Source organism: Ursus arctos, unplaced genomic scaffold (genome assembly GCF_023065955.2).
Source record: "Ursus arctos isolate Adak ecotype North America unplaced genomic scaffold, UrsArc2.0 scaffold_30, whole genome shotgun sequence".
In the NCBI taxonomy this organism is placed as follows: Eukaryota; Metazoa; Chordata; class Mammalia; order Carnivora; family Ursidae; genus Ursus; species Ursus arctos.
This window is the reverse complement of record NW_026622986.1, coordinates 20,639,598-20,661,605: the sequence shown is the minus strand read 5'-3', so window position 1 is coordinate 20,661,605 and position 22,008 is coordinate 20,639,598. Positions and strand designations below refer to the sequence as shown.

The following is a 22,008-nucleotide window of genomic DNA, read 5'->3' as shown; positions in this document are numbered from 1 at the left end:
TTTTCCTTCTAGCCAGTCTCTCAAACCATGCGTGTGTGTACTCACACATTTTCTAAAGTCATCCATTTCTTAGGAAAATACTAAAGATGGCTAATGACTGTCTTTCCTGAGCTATACAATTAAGAATTTGTCTAACTGAATCACTTCCCCTAAGGAAAAAATGGAGACGTGAACTATTAAATACAAGTTAAAAGCAAATAGCATCCTTGTCTCTCTGAATTGTATGTGGTCTTTGTCTTATAAGTTAGTTTTCCAAAGAAGAGATTTTCATTTATTTTCTGATGTAAACTGCTTCATAAATTCCCTTGGGAAGATAAGATCGGGAAATTAGAAGTCTATAGTACCCTGTGTTTGAATTTTTAAATAAAATACTTAATGTTGAATTTTTTAATAATATCTTTTTATTATATTATGTTAGTCACCATACAGTACATCCCTAGTTTTTGATGTAAAGTTGAATTTTTAAAAATAACCTTAAAATAAGCTTACTCTTTGGCACCTTCACCTTGGTGATCCCTGGTACACTGAGAGCTGTCGTCCTTGCTTTCTTGCGTGCAAAGGAAAAATTAAACTGCTGTATTAAGTTGTTTTGTGAAGAGAGCTACTAATTTAAAAAGACGAATTCAGAACAGGACTTGTGTCAATGAGAACGAATCTCCCAATTTTAGGATATTGCTGAGTCAACGTAATGACCTGTGTTGAGGGTGCTACTATTAGTAATCAAATGTGAGGCTAAAAAGAACTTGTTTCTTCCTTTCTTTCTTTCTTTCTTTCTTTCTTTCTTTCTTTCTTTCTTTCTTTCTTTTTTTTGGTCGTATAGACTCTGTTAATTTTATTTCAAGACAATATTATTATTCCATAAAGACTTTTTTTTTAAAGATTTTATTTATTTATTTGACAGAGACAGCGAGAGAGGAAACACAAGCAGAGGGAGTGGGGGAGGGAGAAGCAGGCTTCCTGCCCATCAGGGAGCCCGATGAGGGGCTTGATCCCAGGACCCTGGGATCATGACCTGAGCCGAAGGCAGATGCTTAACGACTGAGCCACCCAGCCACTCCGACAATATTATTATTCCAGCAACTGCTTTTACCCCAGGGAATTTTTAACTCCGTTACAATTACCATACAGTGTTCTATCAGTTTCTGATGTACAATACAGTGATTCAACAATTGTGTGCATCGCCCAGTGCTCACCGTGAAAGTGTGCCCTTTAATCCCCCTCCCCTTCCTCACCCCTCCCCCACCCATGTCCCCTCCTGTAACTGTGGGTTTGTTCTCTCTGTTTAAGAGTCTGGTTTTTTGTTTATCTCTTCTTTTGTTGTTCATTTACTTTGTTTCTTAAATGCCACGTATGAGTGAAATCACATGGTATTTGTCTCGGACTGACTTCTCTCTCTCAGCATTATACCCTCGAGGATCCACGACCGTCATGGTGTTGCAAATGGCAAGACCTCATTCTCTTTTATGGCTGAACGATATTCCATTGTGTATATACCGCCTCTTTGTTAGCCACTCCTCTTTGGATGGATGAGCTGCTTCCATAATTCAACGATTGTAAATCATGCTGCAATGAACATAGGGGTGCACATATCTTTTCAAATTAGCGTTTTTGTATTTTGGGGGTAAATACCCAGTAGTGCAATTACTGGATCTTATGGTAATTTTTTGAGGACCTTCCACACCGTCTTCCAGAGTAGCTGCACAAATTTGCGTTCCCGCCAACAGTATACAAGGGATCCTTTTTCTTCACGTCCTCACCAACACTTGTTGTTTCCTGTGTCTTTGATTTTAGTCATTCTGACAGGTGTGAGATGACACCTCACTGTGGTTTTGATTTGCTTTCTCTGGTGATGAGTGACGTTGAGCATCTTTTCATGTGTCTGTTGGCCATCTGGATGTCTTCTGTGGAGAAATGTCTGTTCGTATTCTAACCCCCTTTACATTGCTGTCAAAAGAAATGACTAAGAAAACAAATTCAATAAAACAAAGGAGAAAATATATAATAGACAAAAGGATAGATTAGGTTGAAACCACAGCCAAACTTTTACTGAATTTAAATCTTATGAGACTGTAAGAGGCAAGAATTGATAGAGTATTTTTCAGCAAATATTCCAAAGAAAATTTTCATCCTCCAGAAGAGTGTAGAAAGAGAAATCCAGCAGGGCCCTTCTGAGATTTTGTAGCTGATATAACCTCATTCTGTGGACAGGCAACCTTCCCCAACCAATTGCAGCCAGGGAGTCAGCCAGGTTCCTTCAAGGAGAGGAGACAAAGACTTGCCTCCTTCATGTAATAGCCAACAATCACAAAGAATTTCAAAGTAGTCCACACTGCAGACTATGAAAAAGGGGATTCTAATCCTCTAGAAATGTATTATTTTATGGGTTAATTTCCTAATCCATTTGGGCTGCTATAATAAAAAAAAATAGACTGGGTGGCTTGAACAAACATTTCTTCTCACAATCCTGGAGCCTGGGAAGTCTAAGATCCAGGTGCTGGCAGATTTGGTATCTGGTGAGGACCTGCTTCCTGGTTTGCAGAGGGCTGTCCTGCTGTATCCTCACATGGCAGAGCTCAGGGAGAAGCAAGGTCTCTCAGAACTCTGATAAGGGCACTCATCCTGTTCAGGAGGGCCCTGTTCTCACGACCTCATTGAAAGCCCCACCTCCTAATACCATCACACTGGGGCATAGGGTTTCAACATGCAAATTTTGAGGGAAAGAAAACATTTGGTCCATAATATCTATACTCCAGGACTTTGAGATCTAAACGTAACACATGTTTCTCACTGCAAAGTGATGATAGTGAATCCTTACCAGGCAGTGAATGATATGTCTTCCTATCACATAGCTTCTTGGATGTAATTAGATACTGTTTATTGTAACATTATAATAAGCTAAAGACTTAAAGCAATTGTGAAACCTTGGAGTGTGTGTGTGTGTGTGTGTGTGTGTGTGTGTGGTGTTTATTATGGTAAAACGCACATAACATGAAATTTACCGCTTAAGGAATGCCTGGGTGGCTCAGTCAGTTAAGCACCTACCTTAGGCTCATGTCATGATCCCAGGGTCCTGAGATCGAGTCCTGAGTCGGTCTCCTTGCTCATCAGGGAGCCTGCTTCTCCCTCTACCTGCCTGCCATTCTCCCTGCTTCTGCTTGCTCTTTCTCTCTGACAAATAAATGAATAAAATCTAGAAAATTAACCTATTGAGATATATAATTTAATGACATTAAGTATATTCACATTGTTATACAACCATCATTTATAGAACTTTTTTCATCTTCCCAACCTGGAACCCCATACTCATTAAACACTAACTCCCCATTATCCCTGCCCCTACTCTCTGGCAACCACCTTTCTACTTTCTGTCTATATGTATCGGACTACTGTAGTCGTCCCCATTTAAGTGGAATCATACAGTATTGGTCTTTTGGTGACTGGTTTATTTTACTTAGCCTAAGGTCTTCAAGGTTGATCCATGTCAGCATGGGTCAGAATTTCTTTCCTTTTTAATGCTGAATAATATTCCACTGTATGTACACACATTTTGCTTATGCATTTATCCGTCAATGGACATTGAGTTGCTTTCACCTTTTGGCTACTGTGAATAATGCTGCTGTGAACATGGGTGTACAAATAGATCTTGAAGGCCCTGCTTTTAATTCTTTGATGTATATATCCAGAAGTGGAGTTGCTGAATCATATAGTAATTCTAATTTTAATTATTTGTTTTCCATAGTGGCTGCATCATTTTACACTCTCAGTATCTCTACATCATCACCGATGCCTGTTATGTTCTGTCATTTTGAAAATAACAATCCTAATGGATGTGAGGTGGTGTGTCATTATTGTTTTCGTTTGTGTTTCCTGAATGATTAGTGATGTTCCTTAGCTTTGTTTCGTGTGCTTATTGACCATTTGTATATTTTCTTTGGGAAAATGTGTAGTCAAGTCCTTTGGTCATTTTGTTTCAATTGTTGTGTGAGTGTGAGTTGTAGGAGTTCTTTACATGTTCTAGATGTTAGCCTCTCATCAGATGTGTGATTTACAGACACTTCCTCCCTACTCCATGTGTTGCCTTTTTGCTCTGTTTACAATGTCCTTTGATGCATAAAAGTTTTACATGTTGGTAAAATCAAATTTAATCTATTTTTTCTGATGTCTTCTTCCCTGAGCTTTTTTCTTTTTTTTAAATATTTTATTATTTATTTGAGATAGTGAGAGAGAGAGAGAGCAGGAGCCAGGGGACAGAGGGAGAGGGAGAAACAGGCTCCCCACTGGGGAGGGAGGCCAACACGGGGCTCAATCCCAGGACCCTGGGATCATGACCTGAGCCAATGGTAGATGCTTAACCAACTGAGCCACCTAGGCTCCCCTTCACTGAGCTTTTAATGACATATCCAAGAAATTGCTAAATCCAATGTTATACAGATTTCTGCCTATGTTTTCTTCTAAAGGTTTTATAGTTTTAAGTCTTACATTTAGGTCTTCGATCCGCTTTGAGTGAATTTCTGAATATGGTGTAAGGTCAGAGTCAAATTTCATTCTTTTGCATGTGGATATCCAGTTGCCCCAATACCATATGTTGAAAGGGCTGTTCTTTCCTTACTGAATTGTCAAAATCAATTGCTGTGTTTGCAGGAATTCATTTCTGGCTCTCTATTGTATTCCATTGGTCTATATGTCTGTCTTTATGCCAGGATCACACTCTTAATTATTGTAGTTTTGTGGTTAACTTTGAAATCAGAAAGTGTGAGAGCTCCAACTTTGTTCTTTTTCAAGATTGTTTTGGCTGTTCAGAATCCCTTGAGATTTTTTTAATTAATTTTGAGATAGATTTTTCTATTTCTGTAAAAAAAAATCATTAAGAATTTGATAGGAATTGCATTAAATCTGTAGATCACTTTACCTCATATTGATATCCAAGCAATATTAAGTCTTCCAATCCATGAACATGGGATGTCTTTCCCTTTATTTGTACTTTCTTGGTTAAGCTTATTCCTAAGTATTTTATTCTTTTTGATGCTATTGCAGATGAAATAGTTTTCTTAATATCCTTCCTTTTCAAACTGTTCGTTAATTGTGTACAGAAACACAGCAGATTTTTGTGTTGATTTTGTATCATACAACTGCTGAATTTTAAATTACATTTTAACATCTCAGAAGTAAAAAAGGTATTGACACTGGGTAACAAATTTTTATTTATCAGAGGACATGTTTTCCAAGCAGTAATTTTTAAATGTAAAGTTATAGTGAATACCATTGTTTAAGTTAAAGGCATTTACAAGTCAGAAGAATTCCATTATTAATCACATGAGCTAATTTCTCTTGTTTTGTTTTTCTTTAACTCACTAGAAACATAAAGCTTCAATTTTATCCATTTTTTCTCTTCTTCCTCAATTTTAGTTAATAGGAATAAACATGCATTGATGAGAATAAGCAAATAAAACAAATCTTTGTTTTTTCTTAAAGTTGGAAGGGATGTTTTCTTAAATTCTTAATGAAGACTGTATGACAAATTTGATCCTTGTGTGACTTTTCCTTTAGTAGAGCGAATTCCTTGTTAAATTTATGAAGTCTGTGACAGTGAATGCCAGATACAATCTTGTTTACTCATTAGACTAACATAGGTTGTTTACAATTTAGTTCATCTAAAGTTTATTGAATGCATGAGATGATCGCTGCTATCGAAGAAACAGCCCATGTATGGCTTCATGTTGTCAGCAGTCTGGGAGAAAAGCAAAAAGGTCATGTGATTGTTTCTCTGGTTGAATACTTACCAAAACAAGTAAGTTGGTCAGCTGACAGATTAGAGAAGAAAGACAAACAAAAATCAGTCCCTCTATTTTTATTGAATACATAAAGGCCAACAGTCTTTCTAATTTATCAATTTTTCAGCAAGTTATGATCTCATGGATGACTTCTTCAGAAAATTTTCTTGGAGACAGCATATGTATGAAGGAACGTATAGACTGTTAGGTTTTTCAAACACTGGGTGAACTTGTGAGTGTCATTAAGAACCATAATAAACCTATCTATCTATATCTTTCATGGAAAAACTCCTACATGTCTCTTTGTAAACATTTTTTAGATAACATGTTATTAATGAATAATTATCAAATAATCCTTCAAAAGATCAAAAGAAAAAGTGATTGCCTAATTAACATTGTCATAAATATGTAGGTGAGTGAATATTCAAAAGCTAATTTTTTTCTCATGCATTGGACACTATACAGATGTTCCAGTGTCTCTTCGTAGCAGTGATGATCATTTGAAAAAAATCTAGATATATTAGTGGTATAAGACTGTGGAAAATATTTGGAAAAAAATCCTTCTGTCCTGAGTATAAATAGACTTTGAAATGGCACTATCTAGTTTGACCTAAGCCACTAAACAGTCCAGAAACTCAAAATATGCTTTAGTTTTTCCTTCTTCTTTTCCTTCCCCCCCCCCCATTTTTAGAATAATAAGAATGTGTGGGTGGAACAGAAGAAATACAAAATGATCCATAACCATTATAATTCTTCTCCCAGTGGGCCTATACTTCCCGCTAAGAGTGTTTCTTTAATTTATCTAGTGATAAGGGAGCCTGGGTGGCTCAGTCGGTTAAGCATCTGACTTCAACTCAGATCATGATCTCAGGGTCCTGGGATTGAACCCTGCTTCAGGCTCCGTGCTCAGCGGGGAGTCTGCTTCTCCCTCTGCCCCTCCCCCACTCGTACTCTCGTGAGCTCTCTCTCTCTCTCTCTCTCTCTCTTTCTCAAATAAATAAAACCTTTAAAAAATTTATCTAGCGACTTAGTTAATTAGCTTTTTGGGGGTCTGTGCTATCTGCAGTGGTGGCCACTACCCATGTGTGGCTGTCTCATCAAACACTTGACATGTGGTTAGTATAACTGGGAAATGGATTTTTTTTTTAATTAAAAAACTTTATTTTTTTAGAGCAGTTTGAGGTTCACGACAACATTTAGTAGAAAGTACGAGAATTCCCAAATAACATCTGACTACACGTGCATACCTTCCCCTACTCTCAATACCCCACACCACAGAGGTACATTTGCTATAACTGATAAAACTACTGACATGTTATTATCACCCAATGTCCATAGTTTACATTTGGATTCATGTGTGGCGTTTACGTTCTATGGGTTTTGACAAATGACGTGTACCACCCTTGTAATAGCATACAGAATATTTCTCCTGCCCTAAAAATCCTCTGTATTCTGCCTCTTCATCCCGCCCTTTCCATTAACCCCTAAAAACCACTGATCTTTTTTTAATCTCTGTAGTTTTGCCTTTTCCAGATGTAACGTAGTTGGAATCATACAATACGTATCTTTTGAAATGGGCTTCTTTCGTTTAGTAATATGCTTTAAGTTTCCTCCAAGTTGTTTCATGGCTTGATAGCTCATTTCTTTGTAGCACTAAATAATATTGTCTGGATAGACCACAGTACATTTATCCATTCTCCTACTGAAGGACATCTTGGTTGCTTCCAGGTTTTGGCAATTATGAATAAAGCTGCTATAACTATCCATGATCAAGTTTTTTGTGCAAACCTAAGTTTTCTATATATTTGGGAAAATAGTAAAGAGTGTAATCACTGAATCCTACGATAAGAACATGTCTAGTTTTAAAAGACATTTCCAAATGTCTTCCAAAGTGATTGTACCATTTTGCATTCCCACCTGCAATAAACGAGAGTTCCTATTGCTTCAGATCCTTGTCAGCATTTGGTGTTGTGAATGTTTGGATTTTGGCCACACTAGTCATTGTGTAGTGATATCTCTTTGCTGTTTTCACTTGAAATTTTCTAGTGACATATGACGTTGAACACCTTTTAATATGCTTATTTGCCATCTGTGTACCTTCTTTGGGGAGCTGTCTATTCAGGTCTTTTAACCATTTTTTAAAAACTGAGTTGTTTCTTATTTATGTGTTTTAAGAGTTCTTTGTACGTTTTGGATAGCAGTCTTTTATCAGATGTGTCTTCGGCAAACATTTTTTTTCCCAGTCTCTGCTTATCTTTTTTTTTTTTTTTTTTTTTTTTTTTTTTTAAGATTTTATATATTTAGGGGCACCTGGGTGGCTCAGTCTTTAAGCCTCTGCCTTTGGCTCAGGGTGTGATCCCAGAGTCCTGGGATCAAGCCCCACATCAGGCTTCTCCGCTGGGAGCCTGCTTCTTCCTCTCCCACCCCCCTGCCTGTGTTCCCTTTCTTGCTGGCTGTCTCTCTCTCTGTCAAATAAATAAATAAAAGATTTTATTTATTTATTTGACAGAGAGACAGCGAGAGAGGGAACACAGCAGGGGGAGTGGGAGAGGGAGAAGCAGGCTTCCTGCCAAGCAGGGATCCCGATGCGGGGCTTGATCCCAGGATGCGGGGCTCAATCCCAGGACCCTGGGATCATGACCTGGGCTGAAGGCAGACGCTTAACGGCTGAGCCACCCAGGCACCCCAGGCTTATCTTTTCATTTTTTCAATATTGCCTTTTGCAGAGAAGAAAATTTAATTTTAATGAAATTCGGCTTATCATTTATATTTTTCATGAATCATGTCTCTCGTATTATATTTAAAAAGGCATCACTGTACCCAGGATCATCTGTTTTCTCCTTTGTTATCTTCCAGGAGTTTCATGGTTTTGTGTTTTCCATTTAGACCTATGATTCATCTTCACTTAATTTTTGTGAAGGGTACAAGTTCTATGTATAGATTCATTATAGGGTTTTTTGTTTTGTTTTGTTTTGTTTTGTTTTTTACATGTGGATGTCTGATAATTCTAACACCATTTGTTTGAAAAGACTATCTTTGTTCAATTTTATTATTTTTGCTACTTTGTCAAAGACCCGTGGACTATATTTATGTTGTTCTACTTCTGGCCCCTTAATCTGTTCCCTTGATCTGTTTTTCTGTTCCTTCACCAGTTCCACACTGTTGTGGTAGTTTTATTGTAAGTCTTGAAGACTGATAGTGTCAATACTCCAACTGCATTCTGCTCCTTCATACTATGGTGGCCATTCTGGGTCTCTTTCCTCTTCATATAAATTCTGGAATCGGTTTGTCAATATCCATGAAATAACTTGCTGAGATTTTGAATGGGGTTGTGTTGAATCTAGAGAAGAACTGACATCTTGACAATATTGAGTTTTCCTGCTCATGGACATGGAACATCTCTAGATTTATTTAGTTTTTCCCTGATGTCTTTTACTAGAATTTTATACTTTTCCTCATAAAGATTTATACTTAGGTTTAGCACTATTTTTGCTGCTAACATAAATGGTAATGTGTTTTTAATTCAAATTCCACTTGTTCATTTTCCTCATATGTAAGAATTGACTTTCGTATATTAACATTGTATCTTACAACCTTGCTATAAACACTTATTAGTTCTAGGAGGGTTTTTTTTATGATTCTTTTGGATTTTATACATAGTTGGCCTTTTTTGGTATTTCTTTTATTTCCTCTTATTCTCTTATTGCACTCACTAGGACTTCCAAATTGATGTTGAAAAAGTGGTGGGACGGGACCTCCTTGCCTTGTCCCAGATCTAAGCAGTAAATTTTCTAGTTTATCACCATTGGGCATGATGTTACCTATAGGCTTTTTTGTTACAGATTTTCTTTTTTTTTATAATATTTTTTTATTATGTTAGTCACCATACAGTGTTACAGATTTTCATTATGAATTTGAGGAAGTTTCTCTCTTTTCCTAGTTTGCTGGGAGTTTTTATCATAATGGGTGTTGAATTTTGCCAGTGATTTTTATGCATCTATTGATATCTTCTTTAGTCTGTTGATGTTGCAATGTAGATCATAGTAATTGATTGTTGAATGTTAAACCAGCCTTGTATAATTGGATAAATCCCACTTGATTGTGGTGAACAGTTCTTTTCATATATTGTTGGTTTCAATTTGCTAATATTTTGTTGAGAAGTTTTGTTTCTCTGTTCATAAGAAATATTGCTCTACAGTTATCTTGCAATGTCTTTAGTTTCAGTATTAAGACATTGCTAGCCTCATAGAATGAGTTGGGAAATATTCCCTCTGCTTCTATCTTCTGGAAAAGATGGTAGAGAATCAGTAGGGTTTCCTCCTTAAATGTTTGGTTGAATTCACTAGTGAATAACCTTTTGGAAGATTATTAATTATGGATTCAATTTTTAAAATAGATACAGGCCTTTTCAGATTGTATGTTTCTTCTTGCGTGAGTTTTGGCAGTTATGTTTTTCAAAGAATTGTGTGTTTCATCAAGATTATCAAATTTGTGGGTATAGAGTTATTCATAACATTTCTTTATTATGCTTTTATTATCCTTGGTGTTTGTAGTGATATCCCTTTCATTTCTGGTATTAGTAATTTGTGTTTTCTGTCTTTTTCTTAGTCTGGGTAGAGGTTTTTTGATTTTGTTGAACTTTTCATAGAATCAACTTTTGGTTTTGTTGACTTTCTCTACTGATTTCCTATTTTCAATTTTATTGATATCTACTCTAATGTTTGTTATTTATTTTCTTCTCCTTACTTTGTATTTAATCTGCTGTTCTTCTAGTTTCCTAAATTGGAAGTCTAAATGATTGATTTTAGATCTTTGTTCTTTTCTAATATATGCATTCAATGCTGTAATTTCCCTTTATTCATTACTTTCACCGACTCCACAAATTGTGATAACTTGTATTTTTATTTTCTTTTAGTTCAAATACTTTAAAATTTTTCTTGACTTTTCTTCATTGACCTTTATGTTATTTAGAATTATGTTGTTTAATCTCCATGTATTTGGGGATTATTCAGCTACCTTTCTGTCATCGATTTCTAGTTTAATTCCATTGTTATCTGAGAGTAGATATTGTATGATTCCTATTCTTTAAAATTTATTAAGGTGTGTTTTAGGGCCAAGAATGTGTTCTATCTTGGTGAATGTTCCATGTGAGCTTGCAAAAAAAAATGTGTATTCTCCTGTTATTGGATGAAGTAGTTTACAGATGTCAATTATATCCAGTTGATTGATGGTGCTCTTTAGTTCAACTGTGATTTTACTGATTTTCTCCCTGCTGGATCTGTCCATTTCTGATAGAGGGGTGTTAAAGTCTCCAACTAGAATAGTGGATCCATCTCTTCTCTTTGCTATTCTATCAATTTTTGCTTCACATATTTTAGCACTCTGTTGTTAGGTGAACACACATTAAGGATTGTTATGTCTTTTTAGAGTATTGAGACTTTTATCTTTATCTAATAACCATCTTTATACTTGATACCATTCCTTGCTCTGAAGTCTGCTCTGTTTGAAATTAACATGGGTATTCTTGCTTTCTTTTGGTTAGTGTTAGCATGATAATATGTTGCATCCCTTTACTTTTAGTCTAAATGTGTCTTTATATTTAAAGTGGACTTCTTGTAGACAGCATAGAGTTGGGTGTTATTTTTTGATCCATTCTCAAAATCCCTGTCTTTTTTTCACTGTATTTAGTCCATTGACATTTAGAGTGGTTATTGATATAGTTGGATTAATAGCTACCATATTTGTTACTGTTTTCTGATTATTGCCTATTGTTCTTTGTTGCTACTTTTGTCTTCCACAGGTTTTCTACCTTGTGATTTTAATTGGGCATTTTATATAATTCCATTTTGACTCATTTATTAGCACATTAATTATACTGCTTTTCTAGTACTTTAAGTGGTTACTCTAGAGTTTTAAATACACATTTACAAGTAATCCAACTCCACTTTCAACACTGCTTCATGGGTAATAGAAGGACCTTATAATGAAAAAATACTCCTAATCCATCCTTCCCATTCCTTGCATCATAGCCGTCAATCATTTCACTATTCTATAAGCATACATATATATACACACACATAAGCATATATAATCGAATACATTACTGCTATTATTTTGAACAAACCATTATCTGTTGGATCAGTTAAAAATGAGAAAAATAGAAGTTTTAATATTACTTTCACTTATTTACTTTCTGATGCCTTTCCTTTCTTTATGCAGATCCCAGTTTCTGACCTTTGTCATTTTCTCCTCTACAAATTATTTCTTTTAACATTTTTTGCTAGCGACAGATTTCCTCAATTTTTGTGTGCCTGAGAAAGTTTTACTTTCCTTTCATTCTTGAAGGATAAGTTTCGGGGGTACAGAATTCTAAGTCGGTGGTTTTCTCTCTCAACACTTTAAGCATTTCGCCTCACTCTTTTTTTGCTTGCATAGTTTTGGAGAGTTCACATATAATTCTTATCCTTGCTTCTCTATAGGTAAGATTTTTTTTTTTCTACTCTGGCTTCTTTCAAGGTTTTTTCTTACCTTTGTTTTTCTAAAGTTTGAAAATGATAAGCCTATGTGTAGAGTTTTTTGTTTTTGTGTTTTTGTCTGTTCGTTTGCTTTGTTTTGTTGGCATTTATCCTGCTTGCTATTCCTTGAGCTCCTTGCATCTGTGATTTGGTAACTGACATTAATTTGGGGAAAAACACAGCCATTATTGCTTTTGATATTGCTTCAGTTTTTCTTTCTTTTTCTGGTATTATATTACACCATTACACCTACATTATACCTTTCTCCCCATGGTTTGGATATTGTGTTTTGGGGTATTTTTTCTCTCTCTCTTTTTTTCTTTTTAGTCTTTTTTCTCTCTGCTTTTCCATTTTGGAAGTTTCTACTGTCATATCTTCAAACTCAGAGTTTTTCCTCAGCCATGCCCAATCTACTAAAGAGCCCTTCGTTCTTCATTTTTCTTGCAGTGTTTTTATCTCCAACATTTCTCTTTTATTTTTCTTAGAATTTCCATCTCTCTGTTTATATTATCTTTGCTTATGTTCTCTACTTTTCCCATTAAAGCCCTTACCATATCAATCATAGATTTTTTGTTTTGTTTTTTAAGTTCCTGCTCTGATAATGCCAACTTTCCTGCTGTATCTGACTCTAGTTCTGATAGTTTTCAGTCTCTTCAAACTGTGTTTTTTATTTTCATGTAACTTGTGTTATTTTTGTTGAAAGGATGACGTGATGTACTGGGTAAAAAGAGCTGTGGTAAATAGTCCTTTAATAATGTAGTAGTGAGTTATGGGGAAAAAGGAAGCATTATATAGTTCTTTGATTTGGTCTTGGTCTTTCTGTGAGCTAGTGCTCTGAGATGGTGAACTTCTTGTCTCCTCCCCCTTTAGGTGGAAGAGAATGGCTAGAGGGGGACAAAATTGAGTATTTCCCTCCCATAGGTGGGATAAACTCTGATAAACCCCCAGCAGGTTAGGCTCTGATGAAATAGTTTCTCCTAAGGGAAGTCCTTGTTAAGATCAGAATCCTCCAGCATATTTCAAAATGGCTCCATTATCTTCCTCCTGATAAAAATATGAGGGGATTTCACCCCTAAAATTCACTGGGAGAATTCAGTAGAGCTCCTGGCAGAAAAATCCATGGAAATGTGGATTAAGACTTAAGACTGGGTGCCCCTAGATTTTTTAACTTTTAGGCTTGTCTACACAAAGCCTCTAATAATTTGTCAATTAGTTTATTGCTCTACCCTGGCACTGGTTTTCACAAAAGTTTCTGCTTGTAGGTTTCTGCTCAGGTAAGTTTGATTCTCTATATATGCTTGTCTTTCTCTCCAATATTTGGGCTGGCCATTTGACCTCACTTTTCTGTCATATCCGAGAAGAGTTGTGATTTTTTCGTTTCTTCATCTTTTTACTTGTTGTTGGATGAGTTGGTAACTTCTAGTCTTGTATGACATACTGGAAACCAGAAGTCTTTGATATTAAATTTTTCAGTGTATAGTTTGCATATGCAAACAGATAATTGCAGATTTGCAAGCCAAATCATGACTTTCACGAACAAATTTCCATCTTGTTCTCAGATGTGGGTCTTCTGCAAGGACACAATTAAGCTCATTACAAATGTGACAGTAAGAGCAGTCCATGGATTATGTGCCCCTAGAGAGATTAAGCATTATTAGGACAGCCTATAAAATAAGTGTCTGAGGTTTTCTCTCTCTTCATATTTCTTAGGAACAAGAGTGGCTCCTGTGAGCAAATGCAAATGTATGCCTAACTCAATGTGCACAAAGGGTTTTAGGGATCTCTGAAAAGAAGATGGTATAAGTCAGTTATCGAGGGAGCTTCATGAATGGAGAAGCAAATCATTTCTCTTGAAAGTTGATAATGCCAAAAACTATGCACTCCTGAGAGAGGAAAAATATTTGAATTATAGTCTTACCTTCAAAGGAGACATCATTGAATGTCTTCTGCAAGTGAATGTTGAGTATTTATATTTAAATTGTAAATTTTTCATAATGAAAGGACTCTGATTTTTTTTAGAAGCATCGGATGCTGAACTTCCTTTTTCAGTATGTGTATTTATGATTCATACTGAAAGCAAATGTTGAAATATCTGGTGAGAGATCTTTAACGCCAACAAGAAACAAGTTTCAGATTACAGATGGAAGTAGACAGAGAAGGCTTTGCATGGCAAGGCTCTGAAGATGTATAAAGAGAGACCAAAAATCTTAGTTCTAGAGGGTGTTTTATAGACCATCCTCCTTTGTGATAAGTCTTCCCTCCTATTTAATTAATTCCATAGCACATAACATTAGAATTTATCCATTTTCTTTCCTGATGGGTTCTAACATTCTCTGTGAGCATTCCTTTTAAAACTTCGGCTTGACTATGAATACAGTTATGGGGACTGACTCGAGTGTAAATCATTTACTTAATATCACTTTCTAAAATGTTCAGAAGTTCTAATTAGCACTTGGCCATCGTACTTACATCTCAGTTCGTTAATTAGAATAATTGGGGTCATTATCTGCAGACAAGTCAGTCACTGTGTAGACTTGGTGCATCTCATGGAATTGCTCTCCTGTGTCTGATTCAAATTTGAAACAAAACAAAACAATTGCACGATAAAGAGCTATCTTTTAGGTAAAGATGTTTTTTCTTTTTTCCCCTTCCTCCCTCCCTCCCTTCCCCTTTCCTCCCTCCCTCCCTTCCCCTTTCCTCCCTTCCTTCCTTCCTTCCTTCCTTCCTTCCTTCCTTCCTAGAAAATTACAGTTCCTTGACTGTCATATATTTTGGTATCCACTGGTTTGAGTTGGGGAACTTGCTAAACATTGAAGGTAAAAAAAAGAAAATTAATTTCTACCTCAAGGTTTCCAAATTTCTGGCAGAAATCTAAAAAATATATCTCTTGCTCTATCTCTGGGCAAAAGTGTTTTGCTAACATTTCTTCTCTTTTTTCCTGACCTTTTTCTTCATTGTTAACATACTCTATCCATCATTTTACCCCCTCTAGTCTTAGGGTATAAATCAAGATCTATAGAATTGTTCAATACAAGACTTTAATTGCCCTAGAGGAAAAGGAAAAGATTTCTTTCTTGAAATCCAGGGGGAAATGAGGAGCAATAAAACTGATGTCAGGAATTTTTTGAAAAGAAAAAAAACAAAATATATACCCTTGAAAATTAATTCATATAGATCTTCATTTTCCTTCAGAATTTACTGACTGAAATAAAAAAAATATGGGTAGATTCAAAGTAAGTGAAATGCTGTAATCAGACATGGCTAAGATTTGGCATTTTACATTTGTATCTCTTGGAAAGACTTTCTGTAAGACTCTCTGGTATTTTGGTATATACCCAAGAGATATTATGATTTATATGTTCATCCATAATCATTCAAAAAAGAGCCAAGTATTGTCTCAAAAGCAAGCTTAGCTGGATTTTCTTACCAAGCCCATTTATGTACAGACATGAAATAAGTTCAGATAGACCATCCAAATTAAGATGACCCATATCAGAGACTGTGGACTCTGGGAAACAAACTGAGGGCTTCAGAGGGGAGGGGGGTGGGGGAATGGGATAGGCTGGTGATGGGTAGTAAGGAGGGCATGTGGTGTTATACGCAAGTAATGAATCATGGAACTTTACATCAAAAACTAGGGATGTACTGTATGGTGACTAACATAATATAATAAATAATATTAAATTAAAAATAATAAAATAAAATAAATGAAAAAACCTTAAAAAAAAAAGATGACGATATCAGGATGAGACTCTCCTTAAACTTTTTTTGAAATGTTGATTTCATTGTTTCTCCATTTCTATAGGCTTACAAAGTTTTCGTCTTTATTTTAATAGCTTTTTTCAAGTACTTGTTGTCTGCCTTAAAAACAGAACCAAAAACATGATATCTTTTATAACAAAAGCAGCATGATACCTATATGTTGCATAATATATTTTCATTATGTTTTCATCACATGCAATGACTTTTATGTCTGAACATTGTTAGCATTGATATTTCCACTTTTTTCTAATTCAGTAGGAATGTGTTGGTCATAATACAGATGAATTTCAGGTAGAGAGCTGGTCTTTACAGGTCTTTAAATGTCCTTGTTAGAAGGAGGAGGAGAGACAGTAAAGTATCCCCCAAACTGAGAAAGCATGGTGAGAACAGAAAACGAAGCAGACCACTCTATATAGTTTACACAGAATTTTATTCAGGTTAATTTACTGACAGGGGCAATCGGGCAGGCGATGACCCATGACAGCAGCATAGTTATTCTCTGCAAAATCCAGACCTTAGTGCACAGATTATATAGATGGGACACGCTGAAGGTCATTGTCATGAGAGCAAAGGGGTCACATGCACCTCCAAGGGCTTGCATGCACCTAATTGACAGCTAACCTTTAATTAGATCGCGGGCATCACCTGTGCATCAGGAAGGGGAAAGACTACGTTATCTCTAACAGATTCATGGGAGGCCAAAACAAGCTTCCCCCAATCTCAGCCTCGGTGTGCATTTCTAAGGTGTATATTAATCTCCAAGGGGGCCAGAACATGTAGCCCTAAGAGAGGTCCCTGAGAAAACATGAACATGATGGAGGGCCAAAGATGGAGTCAGTATTGTCTGCACTTCTACAGTCCTCTACAGTAATGAGATGAGCTGGCTTCTTGTCCTAGTTCTGATGTCACATCTATGTGACTTTGAGTACGTCCTTATCCTCCTTGAGCCATTGTTTCCTCCTAAAAGGAGTTAATAATTTTATTTCTTGCAGGATTATGAATCCTAGAATCCAAAAGTAAATGGGGCTGTGGGATATAAGAAAGGGCATGATAAAACAGATGTAAATGAAAGTAAGCACTGCATGAGACCCTCAGCCAGAGCATCCTGAAGGACCTCAAGGAAAAGATGAGCTGCTGGAAGTCACACCTACATAGATGGCAAGATACCGCAGAGCCAGTTATTTTGATTAAAAAGTGAAAAGCAGGGATCCTGCTGCAAAACTTTCCAGAAGACATTGCGTTCATGTGAATGGTGGCTCCTGGAGCTGTAAAATATTCATGGTGTTTTCTTGTGGATAATGCCATCTACATATTCAAAATCAGGGATTCTTGGTTTTCTTACTGGGACTGGGGCCACCGACAGAGCCTGGAAACTCTTATAAACACATTTATTCAATTTTATCATGTGTTACAATAGCTGGTCTATAAACTTAGGCTGGTGAGAAAAACAATAGATCAAACAATTGTTTTTAAAAATTGTGGCATTTTTGGATTTAGTCGGGACAGAAACTGACTGAGATTATGAAGGAAGTCCCAAGATACTAACTTAATCTCTGCAGTTTTGTATCTTAAACATTTTGGCTATTAAATCTACCTAATCAAGACCTACTTCTTTCCAACCAAAGGCCCCGAGTAGACGTTTGAGACAAAGACAGAACTTAGAAAGTGAGCTTTCTAAAATGTAGGTTAAAACATAGATGGTTTGAAAATGCATCTCAAGTTCTAGCTGTTGAGCTATTTTCACCTCCATGCTTTGTATCTTGGCTGAGGTATTTTTCTCAACAATTCACTAAAAACAACCACGATGGTTCAGTCAATGATTATATTTTAGGAGTATTTTCCCGCAAAAAAATCTTTTTAGAACTTACTTCCACTTCATCAGAGATGAACAACAGCCAGGTGGCCCTAGACACAGTAGACATAAGATGAGCTGTTAATTCATCCACATCTTGAGGGTGAATATTAACGATCTTGCTTGAAACCAAGGAGGAGAGGCAATTACATAATGTCAGTGTATTTGGAAATAGACTTAATCAAACTTTGAGCCTTTATGTGACCAGAGATGGCATAATTATGTCTCAAAGATGGTCTGATAGACAAATGATTGAGACAGAAGGAAACTGGTCACCTATGTTGTCTGGCCTTAAAGTAAATGCTTGGAAGTTGCTTACAAACTATTAAGAATCCGATGTATTAGATAACTCCAATACCTGTATCTTGTTAATCCCACAAGATTACCTTCAATTGCCAGCTCTTTGGGAACAGTCTATGGATTTTCAAAATGTCATTTTAAATTTATAATAGATAAGAACCATACAGGATTACTCTAAAGTAGTATGGTTAAGCTTATTTTTCAACATGGCAGAAAAACACCAAAAGGACACATAATTGTTTAAGGTCATCCACCCAGGACAGCATTTCTGGATCCCACTTTGCGTTTTGGTCCACTGCTCAATGTTAGGGTGTGAGATAACAGGTCACCAAAGTCCTAATCTTCATCCTGTCCATTTCTCTAATTAAAAGGGAGAAACATCCATCTCAAGCATACTCCACGAGGACATTCGGGATGCTCTTGTACAGACATAAAAATCAAGTCAACCTAGAAAAAGAATATATCGACTTTTGATTGCCATAAAATCTAAAACCCTTGCCTATTTTATAGGTTTTACCCTTTTCTTGCTGTAAATAGCCCAGTAGTTCTCAACCAGAGGTCATTTTTTTTTTACCCCCCAGGGACATGTGACAACATCTGGAGACATTTGTAGTTGTCACAACTGGGGTCAGAGGTAACAGCTGACATCCGTCAGGTGGAAGCCAGCTGAACATCCTACAACAAACACACAGAAGATCCACCGTAACAAAGAATTTTCCAACCCAAAACGTCAATAACGCCATGGTCCAGCGAAGTCTTCTCTCCATTTTGACCTAAGCCAGTTTCCCAATAGAAACCACTATGTCATGCAAGAGATACAGTCACTCCCACCTTCTCAGGATGAGGGATTCAAGGGAGCATGAGACATGACCGGGATGAAAGCTGTAGCACAGGGAATACGGTCAGTGGTATTCCAGCCTTGTAAGGTGACAGACCGTCGCTACATCTGTGGTGAGCACAGCATAACGTATAGAGATGGGAAATCACCATGTTGTACACTCGAAACTAAGGTAACAATGTGTGTCAACTGTACTTCGATTAAAAAAAAAAAAATACAAAGAGGTTTAAAAAAAAAAGGGAACATGTTGAGATGCTTTCCCCCAGACGCTCACGAGAACATTTTCTCCTACATGGTGTTAAAGGCATTCCACTAACAAAACAGCTGCCACTTGCCTCTCCGAGAGTAAAATACAGCCTTAGGGCGTGATGTGTTCATTGTTCTAAAGGTCAGGAAGACCTTGGTGATCTCTTTGAAAGGAAACAAATATGTGCTTCGTAACAAGGAGTACATGTAGCGGCTTCATAAACCTAGCAGAACAGTCAGAAATAATACTTTCAATCTATTTATTTCACATAAGCACTCTCTGAAAACGAAAGAAGGGTTGGGTTTGATTTCAGCTGATATCTATGTCATTTTAAGACTTCTGGCAACCCGAGGATCCTTCTAACCACAGTCGAATGACTTAATTTATCTTACATTTTTAAATTTTAGTCAAGAGTAGGTATTAAGCATTTTGTAACTGTTTTGGGAATTTGAAAGGTTATTAAGTTCTGAATAACAGAGTCTCTCATGTTTTCCCACCAAACTTTTCCCAGCAGTGAGTATATCTGGATCTTATTCTGGTTTTTCGTTCTTTTTTTAGCTTCCTGAAATGACTCATGTTCAAACACGGCGACCCTGGTTGATGTTTCTCCTGCAGAACTTTGGATTGACCCTCGGTTGGCTTTCTCTCTTACTGTTGGCTATATATGAACAAAATATTAAAATATAAGTTAAGAGTCTCCAAATCCTTCAAAACTGAATTTATATGGCTTCATTCTGTTTCTTTTGTTGTACTCTAGGGTGGCTTGTAAATTAAGCATGTTTATCTTCAAGGAAGGGTGTGTGTCTTGTAGTTCATTAACTTATTAATTTTATGATGCACTTTTGTTTTAGGATATAAATGTCAGGTGGTCCTCAGCTGAAATTTTGGTATCAGTGCCCAGCACCATGGTGGAACTCCTATCTTTTTTAGTAATTAGCAAATTCTAAATTAATGCTGGTAAACTTTCAAACAATATTGTTTTGCCAATAAAGAATATTTGTAGTGTTTGAAGTGGACAGATGCCTCTTGGGATCAAATGGGCTGCAACTTCTGATGTCAGTAATATTTTTCTTCTTGCAAGACGAAAAACCATAAGCAAAATAAATGACAAACAAATGTAATAAAGTCTAGTGTTGATGTGATGATTTGAATGACCTTCTGGGGTGTCAGATTCTGAGTCAATTCTTGCAAAACCAATATAGTATGGTTCACCTGGAACCATTATCCACTGGCTCATAAATGCTTATAAATCAGCAAACTCAGGAAGCCGAAAGGATAATAGATCAGCATTCTATCTAATCACCAAATGAAATCTGTTCTAGGTAAGGAGAAATGGAAACAAAAAGGGAAGTTAAGAATTTTTTTTTTAAGTCAAAAAGCTGGAATGAGGCCGTAGATCAGTGCCTAAACGCTCACAGATTCCACAGAATGTGTCTATGGATAGAATATTACTGACGATGTGACATAGCTTATATTTTTCTGAAAAAACCCAAACATTATTTCAGTAGGTATGTTCGTGAAATGTGCAAGCCGCATTACTGATAACCCAGCAAAATTATTAAAATAGAAAATAACCCTGGCTTTAGTTATTTTTCTTGGAAAACAGAGGCCTAATAGTTTTCTTATTTTTTTAATGATATATCTTGACAAGGGAAAAAGCCCATTTTACTGCCAAAATGACTCACGGCACTCGATCAAATACATCCCTTCTGCCTCTTTCTTACCGGTAGACCGATGCCCTTTGCCACGTCCCACCCAAGCGCCATCTTTTTCAACCGCCTTTATTTGATTTCAAAATGAGGCCGGTTTCTTCCTCAGTTGTCGTTAGAGCTTGACTTCCGCGGGCCTCCTGATACAGTGCAGGAGTTCACAGATGGGGGCCCGCGGGAGGATCGACTGGACGATTAACTCAAACACAGAACGTTCGTCTCCGACCCGAGAGTTTCGGATTCGGAAGGTCTGGGCGGGGCTTAGAGACTTTGATTTTGAACGACCTCCAGCTGATACCGAGGCTGCAGGTCGGGCCCCCCCGTGAGCTCCACTGGTGCGGGAGAGTCAGGCACACCTGGCTTCCAGAAAGAGCGGGTAAACAGCCCTGTTGCTCAAGAACCGGGTGATTCTGATCGAGCTGATGATCACCGCAAACGTCGTGCGGACGGGCGTTCCTAGGTTGAGACTCCTGTCCCTTCGCCTCCTTGCCTGCGAGCGTCGGATCAGGACAGGGGTCCCCGGCTGAGGAGTCCGCGGAGGGGCGCTTTTACTTGGATTGGCCTTAAGGTAAGCGGACCTGACACACCGAGCTTTGCCTTTTGTTACAGAACCTAGTAATTTGTAGGTGAACGAAAACGCCTTCGTGCAGGTCACCACGGCGTGCGGGTCGCTTACAGGAAGCACCTGGCACCATCTGTGTTTCGGTTTTTATAAAAAAATTCGGATGTTGACATTGAGCCTTAATTTATGCCAATTTAATTAAGAAAGCTCTGACGGATGACTTTATTCGCAATTCAAGTTTAGAGTGGTTTGGGGCGAATGAAATGAAAATGTTCGATGTGAGCTACTCCATGACCTTCAAGTTAGAGGGAGTGACATCCAGGATGACGTTGTGGGCACAGGGCGGAGGGGCTTGGGGGGAGCCACGTGTTGGAATGAGTGGAGGGACATCCCCAGTGAGCGTTTTGCAAGCCTACAACCAGTGCCCTGATTGTAAGCCCTCAGTCCTGGCC

The 22,008-nt window shown here is 37.2% G+C and overlaps 1 protein-coding gene across 2 annotated transcripts in view; it reads left to right on the top strand.

Annotated features, from left to right (window-relative positions):
• Window positions 1–20,389, top strand: part of SLC39A12 (solute carrier family 39 member 12) — a 73,963-nt gene extending 53,574 nt beyond the window's left edge. For both annotated transcript variants that reach the window (XM_026478990.4, XM_026478988.4), the window contains one exon: window positions 19,844–20,389. In XM_026478990.4, the coding sequence (XP_026334775.1) occupies window positions 19,844–19,972 (129 nt within the window). In that variant the 3' untranslated portion in view covers window positions 19,973–20,389. The remainder of the gene's footprint in view (window positions 1–19,843) is intronic.
• Window positions 20,390–22,008: the final 1,619 nt, after the last annotated feature.